This window comes from Dipodomys spectabilis, unplaced genomic scaffold (genome assembly GCF_019054845.1).
Source record: "Dipodomys spectabilis isolate Male_0828 unplaced genomic scaffold, ASM1905484v1 ptg000095l, whole genome shotgun sequence".
Taxonomy (NCBI): Eukaryota; Metazoa; Chordata; class Mammalia; order Rodentia; family Heteromyidae; genus Dipodomys; species Dipodomys spectabilis.
This window is the reverse complement of record NW_024870772.1, coordinates 43,269,642-43,288,003: the sequence shown is the minus strand read 5'-3', so window position 1 is coordinate 43,288,003 and position 18,362 is coordinate 43,269,642. Positions and strand designations below refer to the sequence as shown.

The window sequence follows — 18,362 nt, the reverse complement described above, 5'->3', positions numbered from 1 at the left end:
CACTACACTTTAAAACTCAGTGATTTTAGTTTTTATTTTTAGCTAACTAAACCAGTTAACTTTTTTCTTCCTTATGTGTTTTGTTCCTTCTTAAAATGACTCAATCATCTTAAAAGATATTTCATAGTGTTTCTCCTATTTTTACTGTTGAATTTCTTAGCCTTAGGACTAATATTTTCAGTGTCTTTGTATTACCTACAGTAGATTTATTTCCTAGTGTGTTTTATAATTTTGAGACAAGAGCATGGAGTAGATTTCCCTGTTCTCTTCCTGGGTAATGAGACTGTCAACAACAACAAAATAGAGCTAGGCGCTAATGGCTCATACTTACGGTCCTAGCTACTTGGGAGACTGAGATTGGAAGGATTTCCTTCCAAGTCATCATGAAGTTAATGCAACTCCTCAACCCATAGCTGGTCACAGTGGCATGTGCCTATCATGCCAGCAAGAAGCCTAAAACAGGTAAGATCATGGTTCAGGCAGATGCCCAGGCAGGAATAAAGAGCATCTCAAAAACAAACAAACAATGAAAAGCTGAGCTGAAGGCATTGGTTAGCATTAGGGTACCTAGCAAGTTCAAAGCCCCGAGTTCAAATTCCAGTACTGTCAAAAAAAAAAAGAAGAATTAGAAGAGATAGGGTCAGGGTTGAGACTTCTTTTATGTAATAATTTGGGTTGGTCTTGAATTCATGATCCTTGTGTCTCAACATCCTAGGTACCAGGAATATAAGTTTTTTCCACCAACACCTGGCAAGGCTATTTAAATGTTAGACTGTACATACCATTATTGTACATTTTCAGCTTTCTGCTTTTTTTTTTTTTTTTTTGGGGTCCGATCGTGGGGCCTGAACTCTGGTCCTGGGCACTGTCCCTCAGCTCTTCAGCTCAAGGCTAGTACTCTACCACTTGAGCCACAGTGCCACTTCCGGCTTTTTTCTTTTTGCTTATGTGGTGCTGAGGAATCGAACCCAGGACCTCAGGCATGCAAGGCAAGCACTCTACCACAGAGCCACCTTCCCAGCCCGCATCTTTCAGCTTTCTAACTATTACATCTTCGTAGTATTTAAAATGCTGCTGTTACAGATAGTATATAGTTGGGTCTTGCTTCTTAATCATATCTGACAGTCTCTGGCTTTAGTTAAAAGCCAGAAATGTAAGTATTGATATAATTCAAATCAGGCAGTTTGTTGTGTTGTTATTGTTTCCTATCCTGTCTTTTGTTTTTTTCTCTTCTTGACTTCTGTTAGAATAATCAAAGTTTTCAAATACTTCATTTGATTTCTAGGTTTGTCTTTTAATCTTCTTCTTTTTCTTTTTCTTTTCTTCTTTTGGGGATCTAGTCATGGGGCCTGGGCGCTGTCCCTCAGCTCTTTAGCTCAAGGCTAGCACTCTACTACGCTTCGGGCTTTATTTTTCCTGCTTATGTGGTGCTGAGGACTCGAACCCAGGGCCTCATTCATGCAAGGCAAGTGCTCTGCCACTGAGCTACCTTCCCAGCCCCTTTCTTATTTTTTCTTATTAGAGATTGCAGTTTTTCGTTTTAAGTCTATTCAGAATCAATATGCTACTACTAAAGGCAAATTAAAAGTCCCAACGTACATGTTATGCATACATGTGCACACCCACCACTACTGCTTGCATACAGTTTCAGATTGACAAGGATTTGGCAGATATGATAAGCTGTTTTAGACTCACTTCTTCTACAGTTCATTCTCTTCCAAGATTTCCTCCCTTAAATTTCTGTCTGTTCTCTTAACTAGAACATAGTCTTATACTTAAAGCCAATAATACTATGGTCTTCTACTCCAGGTAGCAGAGGGATTATAGAATACACTCAGACAAAATCTTACTAACTTATTATTTCACCAGGTAGCTATATTTTAAGAGCAGGTTATCCAGGTTTCTGTCTGCCTTTAATCTCTTCAGTGATTTGCTTAATTGGAAGTATTGGGGTTTGACCTTAGAATAGGGACTCCCACTTTTTGTCCTGGCCAGCCACTGACCATGTTTTTCCTACTTAAAACCTCAGATAGTTGGGTTACACATGTGAACCATCATATCCAGACATTGATTTTTTAAATTAATATATCTTTTCCATGTCTTCTTATATGAGGAAAGGTACTACATATGGTACTTTGACTATATAAATTAAAAATGCCATCATAAAGTAATATGTGCTACAGTTAGATACAATTTTCTTTCTTCCCTCTTCCCCTCCTACTTTTTTTTTTTTTTTGATCAGTTGTAGGGCCTGAACTCTAGTGGTGCTGAGGAATCAAACCCAGGGCCTAGTGCATGCAAGGCAAGCACTCTCCTACTGAGCCACCTTCCCAGCCTCTGTTTTTGTTTTTGTTGTTGTTTTGTTTGAGACAGAGTCTCACTGTATACCCTAGGCTGGCTTCAAACTTGTAATCCTTAGGAGACTAATGCTTTAGTCTCCCAAATGCTGGAATTATAGGCATATATCCCACACTCAGGATTTCCTGCTTGCTAGGCATTTGACCCATATCCCCAAACCATTTTTAACTGTAGTCATTTTTTGAATCCAGTCTCACATATATGCTCAGGCCACCCAGGATTGTGAGCCTTCAATTTACAACTGATTTATTTGGGGTCACATGTACCACCACATCAAGCTTCTTTAAAAAAAAAATATATTGTTGGGCTGGGAAGGTGGCTCAGTGGTAGAGTGCTTGCCTTGCATACATGAGGCCCTGGGTTTGATTCCTTAGTACCACTTAAGCAGAAAAAGCCGGAAGTGCCGCTGTGGCTCAAGTGGTAGAGCGCTAGCCTTGAGCTAAAGAACTCAGGGACAGCATCCAGGCCCAGAGTTCAGCCTCACAACTGACACACACACACAATAAAATTATTGTTTTTATGAAGGTGATGAGTGATTAAAGTTACGTAAATCAGGTAAGGAGTACATTTCTTTTGGAACAATACCACCTCTTCCTTGGGTTTACATCAAGCTTCTTTTTGGGTAAGGTTCTCAAAGAAGTATTTCTCTGGACTGGCCTCAGGCCTTGATCTTCCCCATTCAGCCTCTAGAGTAGCTAGGATTACAGTTATGAGCCATGATACCTGGCTCTTGTTTTTAATATCTTGAAGTAGACCATGATTACTTTGTACACTTTCTCTTTTTTTAATGTATTTAGAGCTATAAATAATCTTGAATAGTGCTTTAGCTGGTTCCAGTGTTAATGCCATTTTCATTTACATTCATCTCAAAATATTATTTCTTTTGTGGTTTATGTAATCCATTGGTTTTTTTTTAGAAGTGTGTTGCTTAATCCCCACATTTGTTAAAAAATTGACACTTTTTATTATTTATCTCTGATTTAATTCCACCGTCATGAGAGCATATTATGATTTTGATTTTTTTTTGGCCAGTCATGAGGCCTGAGCTCTGGGCTTGGGCACTGTCCCTCAGCTCTTCAGCTCAAGGCGAGCACTCTACCACTTGAGCCACAGCACCACTTCTGGCTTTTTCTGCTTATGTGGTGCTGAAGAATCGAACCCAGGGCCTCATGTATGCAAGGCAAGCACTCTACCACTGAGCCACCTTCCCAGCCCATGATTTTGATTTTTTAAAATCTGCTAGGACTTTTTTTTTTCTGTAACACAACATACCTATTCTGCAGAATGCTATGTTGACTAAAAAAGATGTGTGTTCTGCTATTGTTGGGTGGTATGTTTTACAGACATCTGTAAGATGGTCAAACCAATCTTGAAAACAAGATATACAAAGCTGAAGGACTGAAAAGCACCGATTTTAAGGCTTACTACAAAACTACAGCAATAAAGACAATGAGATAATGCCATAGGATAGACATACAGATAAATAAGACTGAGTAACATTCTCAATACATATGTATGATTCAAGTGCTTTTCAAAAGAAGTAACAAGCCAGGTACCTGTGGCTCACATCTGTAATCCTAGCTACTCAGAATGATGAGAGCTAAGGGTCATGGCTCAAACCCAGTCTGGGCAGAAAAGTCTGTGAGACTCTTGTATCCAGTTAACCACCAAAAAAAGTCAGAAGTGGGGCCATGGCTTAAGTGGTAGCTTTGAGCAAAAAAGCTCAGGGACAGCACCCAGATCCTGATCAAGCCCTCGGTGTTAGCATAAAAAAAAAGGACAAAAGTTGTTCAAATGGGTTGGATATATGCATATTTGCATATAAATGGTATATGCAAATACTAATTCAAAATTAATCATAGACCTAAATGTAAAAGATGAACAAATTCTGTAAGATAATATAGGAAAAAAACAGAAGCCTTGAGATGGTCAATATTTCTTAGGTAAAACACATAAAACATGAACTATAATAGAAAAATGGGTAAAATAGTTCTCAAAGGTGAAAACCCTTTTTCTTTTTTCTGGCTGTGGGGCTTGAACTCATGGCCTAAGCATTGCCTCTGAGCTTTTTCACTCTTTAGTTTTCTCATGGCTAATTGGAGATAAGAATCTCATGGACTTTCCTGCCTGGGCTGGCATCGAATTTCGATCCTCAGATCTCAGTCTCCTGAGTAGCTAGGATTACAGATGTGAGCCTGCCATGCCTGGCAAAATTTTGTTTTTTAAAGAATACGACAAAGGGGGCTGGGAATGTGGCTTAGTGGTAGAGTGCTTGCCTAGCATGCATGAAGCCCTGGGGTTGATTCCTCAGTACCACATAAATAGAAAAAGCTGGAAGTGGTTCTGTGGTTCAAGCGGTAGAGTACTAGCCTTGAGCACAGAGAGGCTCAGGAACAGTGTGCATGCTGTGAGCTTAAGCCCCAGGGCCAGCAAAAACAAAAAAAAAGTGTAAAGAAAATGAAGAGACAAACATTAGATGAGGGAAATATTTCCATGTATACGCCAGAGAACTTGTATCCAGATTAGTTTTTAAACTCATAATTGAAACTTTTAAAGCCTAATTAAAAATTATATATATAAGTGTCAAAATATATGTGTGTGTATATACACACATATGTGTGTATTGTGTGTGTGTGTGTGTGTGTGTGTGTGTGTGTGTGTGTGCCAGTACTGTGGTTGCATTTAGGGCCTCAAGCTCTTGCTCAGCTTTTTTACTCACTGCTGACACTCTGCAACTTGAGCAACAGCTTCACAACTTCTTTTTTTTGGTCAGTCATGGGACTTGAACGCTGGGCCTGGGCACTGCCCCTGAGCTCTTCAGCTCAAGGCTAGTGATTTACCACTTAAGCCGTAACACCACATCTGGTTTTCTGGTGGTTAATTGGAGATAAGAGTTTCATGGACTTTTCTGATTGGGCTGGCTTTGAACCATGATTCCCAGGTCTCAGCCTCCTGAGTTACTAGGATTACAGGCATGAGCCACTGGCCCAAGAGAAGCCCAGCCAGCTTCTCTTCTTTTTGATAATTAATTGGAGATGGAGACAAATCTCATGGATTTGTCTGCCCTTTTTGCTGGTTAACTGGAGATAAGAGTCTCACAGATTTGTCTGCCCCATTTAGTTGGAACTATGGTCCTCAGATCTTAATTTCCTTGGTAGGATTACAGGCATGAGCCTCTGGCCCAGCAAAAACTAATTTTTTCAATGTCCAAATATTTAAATAGACAATTCATAATGAAGATATATGACTGGTCTATAAAAAACCTATAGCAAAATGTCAAACATCATTAATCAGCAGAACTATGTGAATTAAAATCTTAATAGTAGACCCAGTCTCAATCTGTGGATCACAGTATGAGACTAGACCCTGGCAAGAAGGGGAAGACCCTACCTGAGAAATAATGAAATAATAAAAGCAAAAAAGAGCTTTCGGGATGTGCCTCAAATAGTGCCTAGTATGCTCAAGATCCTGAGTTCAAACTCTAGTAGCTCTGAAAAATAGTCAAATACCACATATGTACTTGCTGTAAATCCTGCTATTGAGCAGTCTGAGGCAAGACAAGGCAGCTGGGGAAAATTTACTGAGACCTTATTTCAGAAACAAGGTATGGCTAAAATGATAGATTACCTTCCTGCTAAGCTTGAGGTTCTTGTTTTAATTCCTAGTACTGCAAAGCAACAGCAACTTTTTGCACTTCTTTTTTATCTTTCAGTCTGCAAATGTTTATTTTCTTTATCAGCATCATGATGATGATAAACAACTACATTGGTTAACTAGACTATGAATATTATATACTTTAAAAAATACTATTTATTTATTTATTTAGTCAATCCTGGGGCTTGAACTCAGGGCCTGGGCACTGTCCTTGAGCTTCTTTTTGCTCAAGGCTAGCACTCTGCCACTTAAGCCACAGTGATACTTCCTGCCCTTTCTGTTTATGTGGTACTAAGGAATTGAACCTAGGGCTTTATGCATGCTAGTCAAGCACTGTGCCACTAAGCCATATTCAGCCATATTCCCAGTCCCAATATTTTTATTATCTTTAAGTAGCTGTACAAAGGAGTTGTCATTCAACTAAGCAGTTAATGAATACAATGCATCTTGACCAATATCATCCCTTTAAACATTCTCACCCACCCCTCCCAGCCCACCATTTCCCTCATTTTTCTTAAATTTTTAGGGTATGTATTGAATTTTCTCCCTATTTAACAAAGCACTTTACGCATACAGTGCATCTTGATCTGTTATCCTTCAATATCCTTTCCTTAATTTTATGGTACATACAATGAATTGACTACTGCATCCCCCCCCCCCTTTCCCCTCATCTTTTGTCTACCCCTCTCCTCTTGACCCTCTCCCTCCCCTACACCTTTGCAAGTACTCATTTCCTGGTACTTATTGGCACTGTCATTTTCAAAATAATTTTTATTCAGCCTAAATGGTTACATAAATTTTACAAATATTACAGTATTGTAGGATAGTGATACTTAGTTAAAGTTACAAACACATTTTAATCTTCACAAGGCAAATTGTCATTTTCTTGGTCTATAAAGTTTATGAATTCTATGAGCTTTGACAATACAACTATTTCTTCCACATCAGGTGAAAGAAATAGTTCTTTCTTTCTTTCTTTGTGAAAGAAATAGTTCTTTTTTCCTTCCTTCCTTCCTTCCTTCCTTCCTTCCTTCCTTCCTTTTTTCTTTTTTTTTGTTAGTGGTGGGGCTTGAACTCTGGGATTGGGCACTGTCCCTGCGTTCTTCAGCTCAAGGCAAGTGCTCTACCACTTGAGCCACAGCACCACTTCCAGTTTTTCTGGTGGTTAATTGGAGATAAGAGTCTCATGGACTTTGCTGCTTGGGCTGGATTTGAACTGTGATCCTCAGATCTCAGCCTCCTTGAGAGCTAGGTGTGCGCCACCAGCTCTGAAAGATTTCTAAATAGCAAGCATTGAGAGCTTAATTTAGGTGAAAGACAGAAATTTTAATACACATAATGAAGGTTGAATTTTTTTTCTATTGTAGCACCTAACAGCCCAGCTTTTGGAGTAAGAACTGAAGTAATCCAGGTTAACTTTTTACCAAGACAGCAAGATATAAGTAGAGGAGTAGGGCTGTTAAAAGTATGAGGACTGTGGGGCTGGGAAGGTGGCTCAGTGGTTGAGTGGTTGCCTTGTGCATGAGGTCCTGGGTTTGATTCCTTAGCACCACATAAGCAGAAAAAGCCAGAAGTGGCTTTGTGGCCCAAGTGGTCAGTGCTAGACTTGAGCTGAAGAGCTGAGGGACAGTGCCCAGGCTCAGAGTTCAGATCCCACAACTGACCTCCCATCTCCCCCCCACCAAAAAAAATATGAGGACTAATATATACAAGGAAGCCAAAACAGAAAGACATTGATAGCTTGGCAGAAAATCAAGGAGTTAAAATTTTAAGTAGTCTGTGAATTTAAGTCAATTGGTCAAATTTATGGGAAATTGTCCAGTTTTTAAATTGGATCAGGGAAGTCCTTATAATGTTGCTGTTATGGACAGGGAATCTCAAAGGAAAGAACAGTGGTCCTCAGTTCTCAGCCTCCTGAATAGTTAGGATTACAAGTGGTGAGCCACCAGTGTCCAGCTTGGCAGCTGGTTTTTGGGTGTTTTTTGTTTGTTTGGTTGGTTTTTTTTCAGTTGTGGGGCTTGGACTCTGGGCCTGGGCACTGTCCCTGCGCTCTTCAGCTCAAGGCGAACGCTTTACCGCTTGAGCCACAGTGCCACTTCAGGTTTCTAGTGGTTTATTGGAAGTAAGAGTCTCAGGACTTTCCTGCCAAAGCTGGCTTTAAACCGTGATCCTCAGATCTTAGCTTCCTGAGTTTTTGATGAAAGGATTGCCACTGAATCTTGAGTTATGATGAAACTGAAATTTAGGGGGGAGGGTTTGGGGAGACAATCATCTGCCTGACCTGCCTCTTGACTGAGCTCTTTGAATACACGGGATCGTTTAGGATTTAGACTAGTGAGGAAAACTGAACTGAGTGAATATATAGTCTTCTGTGAATATATAGGGAGATGATGACAGAAATGAGAATGGACACAAGATGTTATGGTTTGTTGTAAGCTGTATCTATAGATAGAAAGAAATTGGACATTAAGGCATTGATATGATGTACTATGAGAGTATGAGTAGTGTCCAGTAACAATAATGAGGATAGTTTACAGTTACTGAGACTTTCTGCATACTGAGCAACAGCTACTGTTAGAAACACTTAGCATAATGTGACTCATTTGTTTATCTTTGTCTTCATTTTATAGGCAAAGAAATCAAGGTAGAGAGATCAATGACATTCCTCAGAATGTTATAAAGTTTGTACAGTGGGAATAAGGACGCATAAACTGACTTCGGAACAGATTTGTTTTTTCAATATTGAGATTTGAATTCAAGGTCACATGCATGCTAGGCAGGTGCTTCACAGCTAAACCATACCCTTAGCCCTTTCTTTCACTGATTGTTGCTTGCTTGCTTGCTGCACTGGTACTTGAATTCACGGCTTCATACACTTAACTTTTTTGCTCAAGACTAGTGCTCTACCTCCACTTCCATCCTTTTGGTGATTAAGTGGAGATAAGAGTCTCTTATATTTGTCTGCCAGAGCTGGCTTGGAACCATGATCTTCATTCAGATCTCAGCCTCCTGAATAGCTAGGATTTCAGATTTGAATCACCAGTGCCTAGCTGTCTTGATTTCTTTACCAGGTTGAATTGACTAGTCCCCAAGTACAGTATATTTATTTAATTATACCTTCATTGAATTCTTTCATGTGTCATGTAGTTCCCTGAATACAAGAAGATTAGGCATCTTGGTTGTCACCTCCATTTTTGCCTAACAGATGACCCTGCATCCTGAGTCTTATATAACAATTAACCACTGGGCACCAATGGCTCACAACTGTAATCCTAGCTACTCAGGAGGCTGAGATCTGAGGATCCTGGTTCAAAGCCAGCCCTGGCAGGAAAGTCCGTGAGACTCTTTATCTCCAATAAACTACTAGAAAAACAGAAGTAGTGCTGTGGCTCAAGCGGTAGAGCACTAGCTTTGAGTTGAAGAGCTGAGGGACAGTGCCCAGGCCCAGAGTTCAAGCCCCACGGCCAACAACAACAACAAAAGAGTCTCACTGGACTTTCCTGCCCAGGCTGTCTTTGAACTTTGATCTCAGACTCCTAAGTAGCTAGGAGGCATGAGCCACCAGCGCCCAGCTCAGTTGGTTCACTTTTAAATTTTATATTGCCAATCCCTGACTTTTAATTGGAAAATTAAGTAGTGGCAAATGGTATCTAGCAATAAAGATGATAAAGATAAATAAATCATGTCTGTATAGCCTTTATTAAAAATATAAGGATGTGGGGCTGGGAAGATGGCTCAGTGGTAGAGCACGTGCCTTGCATGCCTGGGGCCCTGGGTTCGATTCCTCAGCACCACATAAGCAAAAAGAAAAAAGCCGGAAGTGGCGCTGTGGCTCAAGTGGTAGAGCGTTAGCCTTGAGCTGAAGAGCTGAGGGACAGCGCCCAGGCCCAGAGTTCAGGCCCCACAACCGGACCCAAAAAAAAAAAATATAAGGATGTAATCATACATACGTAATAACAGAATCTAGCATATCATGCATGTCAGAAAGAAAGATATGTTGGGGCCCGGAAGGTGGCTCAGTGGTAGAGTACTTACCTTGCATGCATGAGGCCCTGGGTTCGATTCCTCAGTACCACATAAGCAAAAAGAAAAAAGCCGGAAGTGGCGCTGTGGTTCAAGTGGTAGAGTGCTAGCCTTGAGCTGAAGAGCTGAGGGACAGGGCCCAGGCCCAGAGTTCAGGCCCCATGACCGGACCCCCCCCCCCCCCCAAAAAAAAAAAAAAGAAAGGTATTTAATTATTCCAATAGTTTAGCATGCCAAATAGAATTGCTTCAAACTTAAAAGGATACTTTTACCTTTGGTACAAAAGCTTACTCATTTTCAGGTGGTTTAAGGTTGTAGCAATCAGTTCCCCTTTCCCCTTTCCAGCCTTTCCCCTTTCCCCTTCCCCCTTCCCTCTTCCCTCTTCACCCCTTCCCCCTCCCCCCCTCCCCCCTCCCCCTTCCCTTTCCTTTTTTCTTTTCATCAATTGTGTGGCTTGAAGTCTAGGCCTGGGCACTATACCTGAGCTCTTCAGCTCAAGGCGAGCTTTCTACCACTTGAACCACAGCACTACCTCCAGTTTCCTGGTAGTTAATTAGAGATAAGAGTCTCATTAACTTTGGTGCCTGGGCTGGCTTTGAACTGTGATCGTTAGATCTCAGCCACCTGAGTAGCTAGGATTACAGGCATGAGCCACTGGCGCTCAGCAACTAGTTATTTTTTTTAAAAACATAAGTAGTTTAGAGGTAAAATTCATTGGTTGTAAGCATAAAAAAATTCCAGCTGTGGCTGACTTACACAAAACCATAATTTCTTGGAAGAATGAGTTAACCTGTAGATTGAAAATTGGGAAATAGAGAACAAGTCAAAGATAGTCATTATTCACTCTGCAAATTCTTTAAGAATTTAATGGGCAAGTTTTACATTGTTTAGAATTGTTACAGTGAGTTCTGTTGGTGTTGATTGGTCTAGGATGAGGACAATTGAACTTGAGGTTTTACAAAGACTATATCACACAGTGAGAAGGATATAGTTTCTCTCAAAAACAAATATGAAACACTGAGTGCAGTTAGAACTAAAGGATGGCAGCCAAGCCTTCATAATTAAAATAAATGGAATCTGACTGGCTTCAGTGGTATAAATCCAAATACTTGGAATGTAAGGGTAAGGTAGAATTGTGATTGTGAGGTCAACTTGGGCAAAAGTTAACCCACCCCTCCGTCTTGGCCAACAAACAGTGCCTGTGAGCCCAGTTGCACAGGCGGCATAGGTTGGAGAATCACTTGGCTCAAGTGGTAGTATGCCTGCCTAATAAGTTCAAGGCCTTGAACTTATCCCACTATCACAATCAGTGAATCAATGAATAAGTGGATGAATTAACTGGTCATGGTGTTACTCACCTGTGATCCTTTCACTTGGGAAGTTGGTTTGGAGTTTAAGCCAGCATGGCTGCATAGCAAAGCCTATCTCTAGGGGGAAAAATAAACTGATCAATCTTTGATCCTTAAGATTAAATTACTTCTAAAAAATGTAAGCCTCAAAGCTGGGTGCTGGTGGCTCATGCCTGTAATCCCAAGGTACTTGGGAAGCTGAGACATGAGGATCATGGTTTGAAGCCAAATGGGACAGGAAAGTTCCATGAGACTCTTATACCCAATAAACCACCAGAAAAATTAGAAGTGGCACTGTAGCTCAAGTGGCACTTGGATAGAGCTCAGGGATAGAGCACCCAGGCCTGGGAGTTCAAGCCTCACAACTGACCCTCCCCCCCCCCCCCCCCAAAAAAAGTGCGCCTCAAGTTTTGTTTTGTTTTTTTTTTTTTATGGGGTCTGGTTGTGGGGCCTGAACTCTGAGCCTGAGCACTGTCCCTCAGCTCTTCAGCTCAAGGCTAGTGCTCTACCACTTGAGCCACAGCACCACTTCCGGCATTTTTTCCTGCTTATGTGGTGTTGAGGAATCGAACCCAGGGCCTCATGCATGCAAGGCAAGTGCTCTACCACCTTCCCAGCCCCCTCAGGCTTTTTTTCTACATTGTATTTTACAAATAATTTGTTATTAAGGTGTGTACAGAGGTGTTACCATTTTGTAAGTCAGGTAATGAGTACATTACTTTGTGTGGAGAATATCACCCCTTCCTTTGGTTTCCCCCATTCCTGCCCACAAGCCACATAGTGTATATTTTATAGCATGATTGCATTTGTTTATCCTTATTCCCTCCCTTTCTGTGCCCTTTCCCCTCCCCAAAGGAAAAAAAAGAAACACCTAAAGCAAAAACAAATACCATTACCACCAACAGCAATTACACTAACCAAGAAAAAAGAACCCCCAAAACATGCTTCCATTTCTTGCAGTTCATTTCCATAAGTAGTGTTTTAAATGTTTAGAGAAATTACACCTTTGTTGCACTGGTTAAAGTGGGTAATAACTTTGTCCGGCTACATAAAGATAATAAAAATATAATTTAAAAAGCCAGGTTCCAATGGTTCACACCTGTAATCCAAGGATGGCAGTTCAAAGCCAATCTGGGCAGAAAAGTCCATGAGACCCATCTCCAATAAAATACTCCCAAACAGCTGGAAGTGGTGCTATGACACCAGGTGGTAGAGCACTAGCCTGTAACACAAAGAGGCTCAGGGACAGTGCCCAGACCCAGAGTTCAAGCAACAAGACTGACTCCCCCTCAAAAAAAATTTTTTTAAGATGTAAGTCTCAGATACTTAAGATGTTACCTATTAGCAGTATGAATATTTTGATTCTTACATGAACTTTATTTTTCTTTTTAGACAATGCGAAGACATAGAAATGAAGTGACAGTTGAACTGCGGAAGGTAAGGATGATACACACTTAAGAAATGAATTGAGGCTGGAGGTTTAGCTCAGTGGAGGAGCACCTGCCTGGCGGGTACAAGGTCCTGAGTTTGGTCCTCAGCTCTGGGGGAAAAAAAAGAAAAGAAAATGAATTAAAAGAGTTTTCTGATGTTAGCATTTTGTATTACTTGAATAATTAAAATACTCTGACAAATTTTACAGGAGGTATTCCTAAAACTATCTAGCATAAAAATACATAATAAATAAAAAATATTTTGATGGTTGTAGGTGCTACTAGAAGTTCTTTATAGCATTATAAGTTTCACAACATCTCATGAAGTTAGTTTTTCCTTAAAATCCTTTCTATGGGCTTTGTGCTGGACAGGATTACTCTCTTTCCCCATTTTTAATAAATTTATCATAGCTACAGAGAAGGAACAATGGCTGCGCAGAGTGGTGTCTACCTGCCATCCTCTGTGACTTGGTGAGGTACAAGTAGGAGGATCTCAGCCCAAGTGGGCCCAGACATAAAAAGCCATAACCTGGGTGCCTAAAAAACAACCAGCACAAGAAAGGTGTTGGAGGCATGACTCAAGTGGTAAAATATCTGCCATTCAAGTTTGAGGCCCTGAGTCCAAAACTTAGTACCGAAAAAGGAAGGAAGGAAGGAAGGGAAGGAGAAGTAAGAAGTTAGTTATAATTCTTATGAGTGAGCCAAGATGCTGATAGCTTGTAATCCTAGCTACTCAGGAGACTGATAACTGAGGATTGTGGCTTGAAGCCAGCCAAGAACCATTAGCTCTTGGAGTAATTTACATTTTGAATGTTAGAGTACTATATATTCCATTCAAGCAAATTCTTTTTCTAATATTAAAGTAATTTTTGCCTTTCAGTAGGTATGTTTTCCTTTTTTCCCATATTGTTTTTGGATCTACTTGCATGATAAAATAAACTGTTCCTTTGAACTACTCTAGATTGAGAAAGTTGGGGAGCCTCTAACACAAAGCAAATACCACTTAATTTAAGTGAGCTATACAATGTTCTCTGACCACAATCTGATTAACGTAGAAATCAGGGAATAAAACCATTACTTCATAGCTGTGAAAGTTGTTTTGTTTTGTTTTGTTTTGGGGGGGGGGGGGGTCCGTCCGGTCGAGGGGCCTGAACTCTGAGCCTGGGCGCTGTCCCTCAGCTCTTCAGCTCAAGGCTAGCATTCTTACCACTTGAGCCACAGTACCACTTCCGGCTTTTTTCTTTTTGCTTATGTGGTGCTGAGGAATTGAGCCTCAGGCATGCAAGACAAATGCTCTACCGCTGAGCCACCTTCCCAGCCCCTGCTGTGAAAGTTTTAAAGCACTTCTAATCAATATATTCTCATGCCAGGAACTGTAGATTGCAGTTAAGATGAAACTTGATAGCTAGTAGGGAGATTAAACAAATACTAGGAACTTTAAATATAACAAATTTAAAAACATGAATGCATTGGTCAAAACTAAGTGGTTTAAAACAATAGCCATTTTATCAGCAGAAAGTTTTTCTGCTTTGGTAGAGTCCATCTTTCTTCTGGCTTTTCTTATTGTCTCTGTTTAGTTGGTGGGTGGATTGGTGATTTGACCATCTGGGGTGGTCTTGTGTAAATTTCTAGCTGTTGTCTGAGATGGGATCTTGATTGTCCTCCACAGAGCTTCCATATCCACTGGGCCACTGCTTTTAGAAAAAGCACATCAAGAGATGATATTCCCCTTTGTAAGCACTTTGCAGATTGACTTGCTTAGTATCTTTTCCAAAGCAGGTCACGTAGCTGGGTTATGATCAGTGCAAGACTGTACTATCCAAAAGTATAGAAATAGGAAGGGAAATTATTACCATTTGTGTAAAGAAGGAACCAGCGACATTGTGAATATGAGCAACTTTTATGTCAACAAATTTGAAAACAGGTAAAGTAGAAGTTTCCCAGCAGGAGGGAGAAAAATGCCTGTTGGGTATACCCCTCTGGCAAAAGAATAGTCTTATATAAAGCACCACAGGTAGGGGTTGGGGAAGGATCTGGGCACTGGTGGTTCATGCTGCTGACTCAGAAGGCTGAGTTCTGAGTGTTGTGTTTCCAAGCCAGCTGGACAAACAATTCTGTGAGACTCTTATCTCCATTTAACCAGCAAAAAGTCAGAAATGGAGATGTGGCTCAGGTGACAAAGTACCAAACTTAAGTGGATAAGGCTAAGGGACAGCACCCAGGCCTTGGAGTTCAAGTCCCAGTACTGGCACACACAAAAAAGTAATTATAAGCAAGCGTCAGTGGCTTGTGCCACTTGCAAGGTACTTGCAAGATCTGAAGATTGAGAGTCAAAGCCAGCTCAGGTAGACAAATCAGTGAGATCCAATTAGCAAACAAAAAGGCAGAGGGTGGAATGCCAGTATTGAGTGGAAAAAGCTGAGCAAGAGTGTGAGGCCCTGAGTTGAACCTATAGCCTTGGCACTAAAAAATTAAAAAGAAAGCACCAGTAGACATACATAATTACCCTTATTAAATGATCTCAGCGTTATACTAACAATATCAGTTTCTAAATATATATGGACTTCACATGCCTTTATTAAATAAAGCTTGTGGATTAAGGTATTTAAATTTTCTATTTCATCTGAACTACTGTGAATAATCTAGCCATTACTAAGAAGAATCTCTTATAGGTAAAGCATACATATTTTTAGTTTTAATTTTCTGTTTAATCTGAATTTCATTAATATTAATGCCTCTTCAACAACCTTCTTTTGTAGTCCAACACTCCCATATACATTATATTGAACATATAAATTGAAATTTCAAAATATATCATTTGAAATTTTAACTTGAAAAGAACATTCAAAATCATCTAGCCTTTTCCCCCTTTTCTTTCTTTTTGTGGTACTGGGGATTAAACACAGGAGCTTGGGCTTGCTGGGTAAGCATTCTATCAGTTGCACCCCCAATCCCTTTGTTTTTAGTTTAGGGTGTTGGTGGTGGTGCTACTACTGTAGGTAGGTGTGTATGTGTGTGTGTACATTAGACTTCAGGACCTGGTACTGTCCTTAAGCCTTGTTTCTTCAGGGATAGCACTCATTACTTGAGCCACACTTCTTGTTTTATGGTGATTAATTGGAGATAGGAGTCTCGTGGATTTTTTTTTTTTGGGTCCGGTTGTGGGGCCTGAACTCTGGGCCTGGGCTCTGTCCCTCAGCTCTTCAGCTCAAGGCTAGCACTCTACCACTTGAGCCACATTGCCACTTCCGGCTTTTTTCTTATGTGGTGCTGAGGAATCGAACCCAGGGCCTCGAGCATGCAAGGCAAGTGCTCTACCACTGAGCCACCTTCCCAGTCCAGTCTTGTGGATTTTTATGCCTGGACTGGCTTCAATCCTCAGATTTCAGCCTCCTAAGTAGCTAGGATTACAATGTGAGCTACCAGTGCCTAACAATATTTTAGTTTTTCAAATAGGCTCTTACTAACCACGCTCTGGTTTATCTTACTTTTATAGTCCTCTTGCCTCTACCACCTGAATAGCTAAGGTTACAATCATGTTCTACCACACCTGACCCTTCATTTAATCTTTTAATCTAATATAGTCATTTGTTTCTAATTTAAATTTTTTTATATGGGTACTGGGGCTTGGTGTCAATGTCTGGGCGTTGTCCCATAGCTTTTTTGTTCAAGGCTGGGATTGTACTACTTAAGTCATAGCTTCACTGCCAGTTTTTTGTTTTTTTTTTTTTTGGTCGGTCATGGGGCTTGAACTCTGAGCCTGAGCGCTGTCCCTCAGCTCAAGGCAAGCACTTTACCACTTGAGCCACAGTGCCACTTCCAGTTTTCTGGTGGTTTATTGGAGATACGAGTCTCACAATCTTTCTTGCCTGTGCTGGCTTTGAACTGGGATCCTCAGATCTCAGCCTTCTGAGTAGCTAGGATTACAGGCGTGAGCCACTGGCACCCAGCTTCCACTTTTTTTTTTTTGATGGTAATTGGAGGTAAGAACCTCATGAATGGGCTGGGAATGAGGCTTAGTGGTAGAGTACTTGCCTAGCATGCATGAAGCCCTGGGCTCAATTCCTCAGTACCACATAAACAGAAAAAGCCACAAGTAGCACTGTGGCTCAAGTAGTATAACGCTAGCCTTGAGCAAATGAAGCTCAGGGACAGTCAAGCTCCAGGACTGGCAAAACAAAAACAAAAAAACTAAAGAGAAGAACCTCATGGACTTTCCTGCCCAAACTGGCCTTCAAATCAGATTTCAGCCTCTAGAGTAGGTAGGATTATAGGCGTAAACCACTGGAACCCAGCTTCTAATTTTTTTTTTTTTTTAATTCTGTACCTTAACTAAAAACTGAGAGAAAAATTGGTGATTAATTCAAGGTTACATAATGTCTCAAAGGTTACAATTGGAAACTATTTAAGTCCCACAAAATGTAGTCTGCAGAGAATTGTTATTTATAAGAGCCAGATAGCAAGTGTTTAATCTGAGGTAATGGTAAATTGGTGGCATTTATGTTAATGAATTTATATATCTTCAACAAGCATGTACACACCTTAAACTCTTCTGGTTAAGTTGCCTTTTAATAAGTTGCTTCAAGCAGATGTTAGCAATAAATATATAAAAATTGACACACTAATTGAAATATATTTGAGGAGCAATTATAATAATGCATTCTCAAATTTAAATTTTCCTTTTTTTATTGGGTAGTTATACAAAGAGGTTACAATTCCATAAGGCAGGTTATGAGTGGAATACTTCTTGATCAGTGTTACCCCTTCTATCATTCTTTCTCTCTTTTACCCCTTCCCATTCCTACCTTCAACCCAGATTTAAATTTAGATCCTCATTATAAAACATAGGTCATAATAGTTGGTGCTTAATGAATCTTTTGTGTGTATAAAAGCTGTATAGTTTAGCTAATTTTATTACTAATGTCCAAGTGAGGACTTGGTTTGCAATATATACATTTAAATATTAATAAAATTATCCACATATATTATTATGTTTTTCATGATTGCTGAATAAAGTTGTGATGATCTTAGTAGATTTTTCTTTAACAATAAACCTTTATGAGTTCTTAAACATCCAACATTGCCTTTCAGAACAAAAGAGATGAACACTTACTGAAAAAGAGAAATGTTCCCCAAGAAGAAAGTTTAGAAGATTCAGATGTTGATGCTGATTTTAAAGCAGTAAGTTGCCTGTTTTTGTTGGTGGTGGTTGTGGGGCTTGAACTCAGGGCCTGGGCACTGTCCTAGTCCTCTTTGTGCTCAAGGCTAGCACCCTACCACTTGAACCAGTGCCACTTCCAGTTTTTGAGTGGTTAATTGGAGATAAAAGTCTTTTAGGGACTTTTCTGCCCAGGCTGGCTTTCTGCTCAGACTGGCAAAAAAAAAAAGTCTAAAGATAAGAATCTTATGGACTTTCCTGGCTTCAAATCAGATTTCAGCCTCCTGAGTAGCTAGGATTATAGGTGTGAGCCTGAAATAATTTTTATAGTAACCAAGAGAGCGTTTTTTAAATTAAGTCAATTTAATAATGGTAAGTCGGGTGTATTTA

The 18,362-nt window shown here is 40.2% G+C and overlaps 1 protein-coding gene across 2 annotated transcripts in view; it reads left to right on the top strand.

The window, feature by feature from the left end:
• Kpna3 (karyopherin subunit alpha 3) overlaps window positions 1–18,362 on the top strand; it is a 60,430-nt gene that overhangs the window by 19,300 nt on the left and 22,768 nt on the right. For both annotated transcript variants that reach the window (XM_042685404.1, XM_042685405.1), the window contains exons 2-3: window positions 12,777–12,821; window positions 17,906–17,995. In XM_042685404.1, coding sequence (XP_042541338.1) covers window positions 12,777–12,821; window positions 17,906–17,995 — 135 coding nt within the window. The remainder of the gene's footprint in view (window positions 1–12,776; window positions 12,822–17,905; window positions 17,996–18,362) is intronic.